Source organism: Mesocricetus auratus, unplaced genomic scaffold (genome assembly GCF_017639785.1).
Source record: "Mesocricetus auratus isolate SY011 unplaced genomic scaffold, BCM_Maur_2.0 Super-Scaffold_4256, whole genome shotgun sequence".
Lineage (NCBI taxonomy): Eukaryota > Metazoa > Chordata > Mammalia > Rodentia > Cricetidae > Mesocricetus > Mesocricetus auratus.
In genome coordinates this window covers 90,287,212-90,297,670 of record NW_024429182.1, presented here as the reverse complement: position 1 = coordinate 90,297,670, position 10,459 = coordinate 90,287,212, and the positions used below count along the sequence as shown (strand labels likewise).

The window sequence follows — 10,459 nt, the reverse complement described above, 5'->3', positions numbered from 1 at the left end:
GATATACCCAAGCACCTAAAGAGTGTCAGGGGTATATTAAGCATTTAAATTGTTGACTGAATATGCCTGCCTAGAGACATCTTATGAAGCCATTACAAATAAAGCACAGTTAGCCAGACATGGTGGCTCATGCCTGTAATACTAGCATTCGGGAAGCTGAGACAGGGAAGTTGAGGTGAATTCGGAGACAACCTGGCCTATATAGTGAACTCCAAGCCAGCGTGGGCTGCAGAGTAGACCCTGACTTCAAAAATAAACAAAGAAAGGAAGTTAAGACGGAGGGAGGGAGAGGGAGGAGGGAGGGGGGAAGCAGGGAGAGAGAGAGAGACAGAGAGAGAGGCCGGCCCCTTTGACATTTAATATCCAATTTAAGTCTAAAACAAGAATTGCGACCTTTACACTATTCTGTACCGCCATCTGGTGGCAACTGTGTAGATTGCTATTTGTTTCTCTCCGCCCACCCCCACCCCACCCTCAGGCGGTCCCAGAGTTACTAGGAACTACTTTAGCCTGCTCCGCACTGAGTGCTCATGGACGGACATTAAAAACGCACAGGGCTCACTAAAACCTTACGACCAGCCGGAAATGTTAGTGCCCAATAGTCATCAAGAATTGATTCACGTGGTACAAATTCAACCAACCAAGTTCCTAATACTTCCCAACTCACGCCCTTCCGTTCTGGGCTCCCTCTTTCTCGGCAACATGGCATCCCCGACCGTACCGGCAAGTGTCCCTCCTGCCACTGCGGCCGCAGCCCCGGCGCCGGCCGCCACCGCAGCCCCGGCTTCAGCCCCGGCAGCGCCCACGCCAGCTCCGGCGCCGGCTGCGACTCCCGCTGCGGCCCCGGCGCCGGCCTCGTCCTCCGACCCTGCGGCAGCTACGCCAGCCGCTCCGGGCCAGACCCCGGCCTCCGCTCCAGCCCCTGCGCAGACGCCGGCACCCTCGCAGCCCGGGCCCGCCCTGCCGGGGCCTTTCCCTGGCGGCCGCGTGGTCAGGCTGCACCCGGTCATTTTGGCCTCCATCGTGGACAGCTACGAGAGACGCAACGAGGGAGCTGCCCGGGTTATCGGAACCCTGCTGGGTGAGTGCTGGAGAAATGAGTGCTTTCTTCTCGTCATCTCCCTCCTGTTTTCACTATTTCCTCTCGTTCCATCACCACTGAACTCTTAACCTATTGCTCTTTTGCACTTTCTTGATATGGCTTGCCTTCCTTAGTTACTTGAATCCTGCCGAATCGCTGTTACGTTGAGCGACGGAAATGTTCAAAGAGTAGGTATGAGCTGTTGAGTAGCTGTGGCAATAGATCTACATGTTACTTTATAGTCCTATCAGCCAAGTACGGAGAGTGCATGTCCCCAAAAGTGAGTTCAAACGCCAACAAGAAGTGCAAAGCTCTTGACTCTTTTAAGCACAGTATCCACATCTTCCCTCATATCCACTGACTAACCAACACACGCGCGCGCGCGCGCGCGCACACACGTACCCACCATCCTTGTAAGGGAAGAAGATGTGTCATAACTTCCCCCAATTAAACAAGTAGGCTAGGTTTCTTCAGAACCTATTCCGGATATATAATATTTTGCTTTCCTGGACTTTTAAGACATGCTCAGTGGCAGGAGTCTCCTTACTAGTTTCTAGTGGAATGAAACCTGTATATGCTCAGGTCCAAGTTCCTCCCCCCACTTCACTCTCCTTTTCCATTTGCATGCAAGCATAGACAGTATTACCTGTTTACAAGCAACCTTAAATGAAGAGTAGTCTTTTCTTTCCTATGTTGCAGATAGCTTGTGTTGAAGTGGTTTGTAAAACTGAAAAGCACTGAAGACTGTTGAGTACATTTCTGTCTCTGGAGACTGCTGGTCCTGTCAGATTTGCTTGCACTCTGCCTTAGTGACAGCTTAACACTGGCCCTCCGCTCTGGTTGTCCCCATCATTTCTTTCAGTTTTTGTACCATGGAAGACCTGGTACAAATTGCAAAGAGAACAGGATATGTAATCACACTCCAGCGATCTAGCTCTTTGGGGGACTTTAGCAGACAGTTTTTGTGAGAGGAATTATTACAGAAAGCAGCTGATGGCTGGCACACCTCAGGTACAGCAGCTGTTGATCACCATATGGCACATAGGGAGGCCATACCACTCCACCATACATTTCTTAGACAGTATAGCACTTTACAAAACTTCAAAAAGTTGACACGTTGTCATTCGTCAAAACACACTTGCATTTTCTTCGACACAAGTATCTTCCATGCTCTCCATCATTGTATTTCAATTCTACAACTATAATCCTAACTTCCCTCTATGTTTAACCTCTCAGTGTGTTAGCATTCTGTAACTGCCCCACTGTGAGCTTCTATAACAAACAAAAAAAAAAAAGTTTGCATCAGTGACTTGCCATTTAGCAAATACTTTGGGTATACTATCTAATATCCAGTCTCTGGAGCTGTTTAACTAGAGGAATCAATGTCCACCAAGGTTTATGTTTCACCCCACTTTTCATAGGAAGGCAGCTTTAGTCTAAGGGTTCTCTATCAGACTGAATCCGGCTCGGTGCTCCCACTGCTACAGAACAGTTGAGTTGTTGATAGAAAAACAAATGAAGCAGTTAAGTGTTTGGTAGAAACTTGGACTTTTCTTAGGTCGACATTAATTTGTAAAAGATTTTGTCTGGTTAGATGAAATCATTAGTGACTTTCATGTACCATAAAACTGTTAGGTACATCGAATTCAAAATTGGTCAAAGGAACACTGTTGCAACCTTAAACTCGATGGATACAGAGTCCCTGTACTGGAGATGCGATGACTGTTCTGCTAGCAGGGTGTCCTGTGGAAACACGGAGGCTTAACTATTTGAAAAAGTTATCAAGGAGTCCCAAAAATGCTATGGAAGGTCCTACTAAGCTGTAACACATCTTCAGTGTGAAATAAGCCCTTAAATGGACTTTGTCCGTGTGTGCTTCCCAAAGGAGGCAGGTGCCCAGAACCACTGGCAGGAGTCACGTCATGGAGGGAGAGCTGAGAGCAGCAGCAGTCTCGTCTCCGCAGAAGGTTCTTTCCAAAGCTGGGAGGCCAGAGCACTGGCTGCCTTGTGCAGAGTAGTAGACCTGAGCTGGGCCTGGACGACAGATGGAGGGCATTCCACTAAAGTAAAAGCACTTGAGAAGGAGGGAAGAATTGAAAGACCGGGGTAGAGATGGCAGGACGTGACATGGTCAGAAGTGCACCGTTAGAGGTGATTTCTAGATCTCCAGTTGTTCATAGAAGAAAGGACACAGAGGGTTTGGCTTGGGCTTGGTATGTATTCCTTCTGAGGTGCCATTGAGTGTGGCAGCGGATTTGTCTAGGAAAATTGAGTGAGAAGGGTTGCCGAGGTGGCTCACAAGCCTGACCTGTGAATTCCTGGAACCCACATGGTAGAAGGAGAAAATGAACTCCTGTAGACTGTCCTCTGACTTCCACAGGCAGGTGCACGTGCACACCACAATCAATCAGTGTAAAAGACAGGCAGAGCTTAACAATAGATGAAGAGAATGTAAAGACATGTGGGCGAGTATGTCTCAGCCACCAGAAGATACAAGTGACTGAAATCATAAAGCTGGATGAAGTCACATACCACAGGGATTGGCAGCTGTGTTAAAAAAGAAAAAGTTGGGAAATATTTTCAGCTCTGTGTGCAGTCTGTCACAGCTACTCAACCTTTGTAGCCAAAAAAAAAAAAAAAAAAAAAAAGCCAGAAGTAATGCCTAAAAGATTGGGCAGCTAAACATTTATTAGCTGAAATGTTTCTGGGTCAGGACTTGACCTAGAAAAGGAACATAGAGCAAAAACTAGGAACACTAAGAATGCCGAAAACCTGAAGTGTCGGGGAGAGCCAACCGATTAGGAAGGGAGAAAAGTAGAAGAGACTGGCGTTATGGAGACCCTAGGGAAAGGGGCTCTGAAGTGGAGGAAGCAGTCATGAGGGTCAAATGTCTGGTCAGATGAGAGAATGTATACACATGGATTTAAGAACAGTTCAGAAAATGAAGCCATAACAACCAAACCTGTAGCAGAGGCATGTTATAATAGGGGCTGAGGGAGGTTGGGGGAAGGTACTAGTACATTAAAACAGAGTCAAGTTGGCACCCGTGGCTCTCAGTATGAGCCAGGAACTAATGAGAGGGAGGATATGAGAACACAAGTTTGTGGTAGACTGAGGGTGACATCCATTCACATGTAGGGAGATGATGGATAAGCTGGTCTAAAGGGAGGTCCACGTAATGCTCTGAAAACTGTTGACAGTGACACCAGGCTGCTTTGTCCGTAGTCTGTCCTCAGTGATCTGTCAGGTGAACATACAGAGAGATACTCAGAGCAGCAGGACCCCTTTGAAGGTTGAACAGGCTTTCACAGGTGTCACCGAAGGCCATCAAAAAACAGATGTTTACATTACGATTCATAACAGTAGCAAAATTACAGTTGTGAAGTAGCAGTGAAGATAATTTTATGGATAGTGGTCATCATGACATGAGGGTCTCAGCATTAGGAAAATTGAGAACCACTGCTCTAAAGAGTGAAGAGTGAGCCCAGCATTGATGGCGCACGCCTTTAATCCCAGCACTTGGGAGGCAGAGGCAAGCGGATCTCTAAGTTCGAGACCAGCCTGGTCTACTGAGCTCCAGGACAGCCTCCAAAACAATGCAGAGGAACCCTATCTCAAAAAAAAAAAGTGAAGAGTGAGTGTTACAGGATGGGCTGGTAGTGGAAAATAACAGGCAGGGGAGACCTTCCCTGTAAAGGAAGACTTAACCCTGTTTGGTGCTAGAAAAGAGTTTGAGTTCTCTAGAAAATACTGTTTTTGTTGATGTTGAACTTGAGGCTGATGTGTTGGCTTCATGTTTGTTGACTTTGAGGAGACCTCCAAGCATTTCAGAGGAGGAGCTGGAGATACCAAGTTGATAGAGCACTTGCCCAGTCTGCACGAAGCACTCATTCAGTCCCCAGCGCCACATAAACCAGGTGTGGCAGTGCACACCTGTAATCCTGGCGCTTGGGTGGTGGAGACATGAGGCTCAGGAGTTCTTGCTCATCTGTAGTTACGATTCCAAAAACCAAAAGAAAGAAGGACGGAAGGAAGTCATAATCCCAGGATTATGTAACCCCTGCCATTCTCTCTTTACCAGGAACTGTTGACAAGCACTCAGTGGAAGTCACCAACTGCTTTTCAGTGCCACACAATGAGTCGGAAGATGAAGTGAGTTAAGTGGATTTCAGCAGCCCCTGTGCGGTTTATAGCCATTTGCCTGCTGGCTTCCCCCAAGGCCCCCCTGTGCTGTGTCTGTAACAGAGCTGCAGGCAAAGCACTGCTTGCCCTCCCACATCCTGGGCTTCTTCATCTGATGGGGTGGTCTTCCCATTCAGTTTCAGAGTGTGCTTCTAGCTTCTTAACTTCCTCTCCTGCCTTCTCTCCTAGGTGGCTGTTGACATGGAGTTTGCTAAGAATATGTATGAATTGCACAAAAAAGTCTCCCCAAATGAGCTCATCCTAGGCTGGTAAGTTGAGGGGGGTGTGTGGATAGAAAGTCTTCATTGAGGGCCAGCCTCATTTGTCATCAGACTAGATCTTTTCTCACCTTCAGAGAGACTATTCAAAGCATGTGACCTTGAACCTATTTTGATCATTTAAAGTCAAGAATAGGGCGTTGGTGGTGCACGCCTTTAATCCCAGCACTTCGGCAAGCAGAGGCAGGCACATCTCGGTGAGTTCAAGGCCAGCCTGGTCTACAGAGCAAGTTCCAGGACAGCCTCCAAAACAATACAGAGAAACCCTGTCTTGAAAAAACAAATAAATAAAGTCAAGAATATTTATTTTCAGGTATAGCTTTTGTTATTAGTTTGTTGACATTGTTAATTACTGCTGAGATAGTGTCAGGATCCCAGAGATACCCACGCCACTATTGTATTTGGGATTAGAATCAGGTGTCATGTACCTCTAACTGGTCTCTAACTGGTCTGTTTTCCAGGTATGCAACAGGCCATGACATCACAGAACATTCGGTGCTCATCCATGAATACTACAGCCGGGAAGCCCCAAACCCCATTCACCTCACTGTGGACACAGGTCTCCAGAATGGGCGCATGAGCATCAAGGCTTATGTCAGGTGAGTCCTGGGTAATAGAGGCATTTAAGATGACCCCTTATGCCTATATGACATCCCACTCCTACCCTACTCAGGTCTAATTCTGCAGCTCATTGCCTCTTCATGAACTTCATTCCTCTTTTGACAGCTGTCATTAGAGAAGTTTCTGAAGCAAAGACTGACCCCATAATTAACACTCACTGGTCCTACTTAAACTATAGTACTTGCTACTTAACGTCCATTCCAAATGTGCCTTTGGTGCATGACCAAACTGCCTTGTTTCATTTGTGTCATCTTTCTGAGACAGTCCCCATGTGGTTTGTTTACCATGGTCCTTGTGTGGCCTTGTTCTTTGCTTTTCTGAATTACCTTTAGTTTTTCATTGTCTTAGTTTGCTTTCTGTTGCTGTGATAAAACATTGACCAAAATGAACTTGGGAAGGGAAGGGCTTATTTCACCCTACGGGTCACAGTCTGTCGTTGAGGGAAGTCAGGTCAGGCAGCTGAAGCAGAACCACAGAGTGATGCTGCCCACCTCCTTGTTTCTCTGGCGTGTGCACACTGCTTTCTTCTGTCACCCAGACCACCACCACCCACATCAATCATCTGTCAAGAAAATGCCCCACAGACATTGAGTTTCTTCTTCCCATAGACCAAAAAACTTAACCAGTACATTCATTATTCCTAGAACTTAGCACAGTATTTATAAACTAGAGGATGCTGGCATTGTTTGGAACACATCTTTTAAGCAGGGATTAAGTATGCTTTTGGATGATAACATTGCAGTGTTGACTCAGAACTTGCCGACTGCCACAGTGCCATTTGTCAAGGCTTGCTGGGGAGGGCTTTGGCAACTGAGGAGGGAAGAATTATTACTACAACTTGATTCTATTGGTAGGCACTGAGCCCACGCCTTCACCACCTTCTCAGTCTCTACAAATTCAGCCTCAAAATTCATATGAAAATACAGAGTTGAAATAGTAAACAGCAATTTTAGTGAAGTTACTTTTAGCGCCCTATCCAGTGTTTTGGGGCATGAGTCAGTTTGGTCTTTTAGTGATAATGAGACTCAGGCCCAGCAAAAGAGTGCTCTGGTGTGAGTGTTTGCCCTGAAGATGGGTGTCTAGGCAGCCAGGAACATCCAGAGTCCTGTCCTCATTACTGGCATTATGGTGTGTGAAGTCACCCTACAAGGGGCCAGGCCAAAGAGGAGAAGGAAAATTTACTCCCAAGGTATTTTTGGGGCAGTCCTGGCCTTCTCGTGTGGCAGTTACTACCGTTGTGACTACTTTGCTAGCCTAGGCTGGACGTGGAAACTGCTCTCAGGGCGTCTATTTACCTTTTCTCCTCTGTTCCCAGCACTTTAATGGGTGTCCCTGGGAGGACGATGGGAGTGATGTTCACACCTCTCACAGTGAAGTATGCGTACTATGACACTGAACGCATTGGAGGTGAGCTTCCTTCCCCCGCTCTACACACCTAGACCCCAGGCTTATTCAAGGGAGGGAGCCATTTCTCTGTGACAAAGACGGAGGGAGGGCTTGGGTAGCTTAAAGAAAACTGGTCCAAAGTTCATGCTAACTGGAAGGTGCGGGTTATTCGGGATAGGAAATTGTCAGTGTCACAGGCCATGCAATCTCCGTAAGAGGCCAGAACCAGTAGTTACCAAACCGTGTGGAGAGCAAGGATATTGGGAGCTGACTGCTTCCAGAGGGGTTGGGGATAGTAGGTAGTTAGTGACCACTTTCCTCTTGTTATGACCAAGTTTTCTCTGTTGTCTCTTACTGCCTGCCCCACACTCCCACAGTTGACCTCATCATGAAGACATGTTTTAGCCCCAACCGGGTGATAGGACTTTCCAGTGACCTGCAGCAAGTGGGAGGAGCCTCTGCGCGCATCCAGGATGCTCTGAGCACTGTTTTGCAGTATGCTGAAGATGTGCTGGTAAGAAATGGGAAGAACGAGCAAGGGAGGGCTGGCATCCCTGTGGGGCCTGCTGGTGACTTGACAGTACCTAACCCTGGGCCTTCTCAGTCTGGAAAGGTGTCTGCCGACAACACTGTAGGCCGCTTCTTGATGAGCCTGGTTAATCAAGTGCCCAAGATAGTCCCTGATGACTTTGAGACCATGCTCAACAGCAACATCAATGTGAGTGCTGTGGCTGGGCCCTGGGGGTTGGGTGGATGGAAGGCCACTACACAGGCCAGGGCGGAGGCAGTACAGTATGTTCAGGGGTCTCCTCCCTAAGTGCTTGTCTGAAGTACTACTGGCATTATCGTGACTTGTTAACTAGACTCAGCTAGGAGACTTGCTAAAAGTCAAGGTAACGAAGACAATTTCTAATTTTACCCATCTGTGTTCACAGGGCACACCCCCCATACTCCACAAGTCTCCACTAAATTCCCCTATTCTATAAGCATCAGTAGGGAGGATAGTGTTCGTACACATTCCCTTCCTGACTCCCCCTTCAACCCCCGCTCAGTTTGTCCCACTGACATTTATTCAGGACTCTGCACAGCCAGTGTCCACAGTGGAGCTGGCCAGCACTGGCCTTTGTGTCCCCATCCCATTCACTGTTTTCCTTTTCTTTCAGGACCTGCTGATGGTGACCTACCTGGCCAATCTCACCCAGTCACAGATTGCTCTCAATGAGAAACTCGTGAACCTGTGAATGAGCCTAAGAGGCACTTGTGCTGGTCTTGGTTTTCACCACAGGACTCAGACTGAGGCAGAGGCAAAGGGTTTCTTTGTGGTCTTGAATCACAATGACTCAGTCAGCTGCTTGGGACTCCTAATAAACATAGCCTTCCTTTTATAAGTGAACTTTATCTGATGTCACTTTATTGTTGCCTGGGAGAAAGAAAAGTGTTCTTGAGCTCATACAGAAGCCAGGGAGTGGGCATTTTAGGGAGAAGCTGGCTATGCATTGGCATGACTCATCAGCAGTAGGTGCACCCACAGCCCAGGCTATGTTAGCTTCACCCAGCACCACACCAGGCAGCCTTCTGGGCACAATGCCTTTATGGTGTATCTTTTTACTTTTTCTGACTCTAAGGATCACAGCAAGTGGAATCTCCAGAATTGTTTATAGTTTTTGGTTTTTTGGGGGGTGGGGTTGTTTGTTTTTCGGGAGTTTTTTTCCTCCATAGCTTCTTACCTGGGTGGTAGTCCAGGGGGTTGCCTTGTGTAGAGTATGGAAGGATTTGGAGATGTGCTAGTGAGCCAAAACAGAGGAAAAGAAGGATGGGCACACACCTCAGACCTGGGACCCATGAGTCCATCTCCATGGTGAGGAATATTCAGACTATTCAGTCTGGAAAGGTGTCCTCATACAGACACATGTGAATGATATGCATGTGCCTCTGAAACCAAAAAGCCAAGAATGATGAGCTTTAAAAAAATCACAGTAGTGGTCAGTTCCCTAGGTAGAGGGAAGCAGGCAAGTAGAAGCAAGTCACTAACTAGTGTGACGTTTAGCTGCAGGTTAATGGGTCTAAATAGAGCCAAGTATGAATTGATGATGTTAGTGTGTTTCATTGTCACCTAGCTAGTTCTATACTTAATAGGCATTGTACTTAAAATGAGAGAAAATACATTAAAAATGATGTGTAAGGGGGGTTGTTTTTGTTTTTTAATGTTGTCTAATATGATAGACAAAAACTTAAATGCTAACAAGTCTGGTGCTGTAGCTCAATAGAACGTCTAGCATGCATGAAACTCTGGAAGATGGGGATTTGATCCCCAGCACCCATAAAATTGGGTATAATCGCATACCTGTAATCCCAACCAAGGAAGAAGGGAGCAGGAGAATCAGAGATTGAAGCTTATCCTCAGCTGTGTATGAGTGTGACACCCACCTGGACTGCATCAGATCTTGTTCAAAACCCGTGACAGCAAATAGAGCACTAGTGAGAAACACAGCAGGCAATTACATAAAGACAGCATATTCTCAGATAAAAGTAAGTTTTCCCCGAGGTAAATTACCTATTTGTCACAATTTGATCTAGGCAAGCTGTTTCTAAATGTTTAAATGGAAAAACGAAAATGTCTTCCAAAACAATTTCTGCAAAGAGTAAATACTACTACTGTCTCAGAACTGTGTGGCCACAGCAGAATGTACTGACCCTAAAACACAAACCAAACAGTCCAGTAGAGTGTTCTTAATGATACATGAGGAAGAACTTCTTAAGCACAGAGAATCCAGAAGCTATTCTTTTTCAAGACTGATAGCCTATAACTCCTTAAAAATTTTGACTGGTAAAATACATATACAAATAGTGCAAATTTAAAGGTGGAGAAATACTTGAAATTCCTATGAAAGACCTAATATTCTTGTCACAG

The 10,459-nt window shown here is 46.4% G+C and overlaps 1 protein-coding gene across 1 annotated transcript; it reads left to right on the top strand.

Annotated features, from left to right (window-relative positions):
* The first annotated feature begins 682 nt into the window (after positions 1-682).
* Eif3f (eukaryotic translation initiation factor 3 subunit F) lies at positions 683-8,941 on the top strand. Its single transcript, XM_040756709.1, has 8 exons — positions 683-1,081; positions 5,163-5,233; positions 5,453-5,532; positions 6,003-6,140; positions 7,478-7,569; positions 7,926-8,062; positions 8,153-8,266; positions 8,712-8,941. The coding sequence occupies exons 1-8, from the start codon at positions 703-705 to the stop codon at positions 8,787-8,789; spliced, it is 1,089 nt and encodes a 362-aa protein (XP_040612643.1). The 5' UTR covers positions 683-702; the 3' UTR covers positions 8,790-8,941.
* The last annotated feature ends 1,518 nt before the right edge of the window (positions 8,942-10,459 follow it).

Coding starts and splice junctions, on each gene's coding strand:
- Eif3f (XM_040756709.1), top strand. CDS start 703: ATGGCATCCCCGACCGTACCGGCAAGTGTCCCTCCTGCCACTGCGGCC. Junction 1,082..5,162: donor GGTTATCGGAACCCTGCTGG/GTGAGTGCTGGA, acceptor TCTCTTTACCAG/GAACTGTTGACAAGCACTCA. Junction 7,570..7,925: donor TGACACTGAACGCATTGGAG/GTGAGCTTCCTT, acceptor ACACTCCCACAG/TTGACCTCATCATGAAGACA.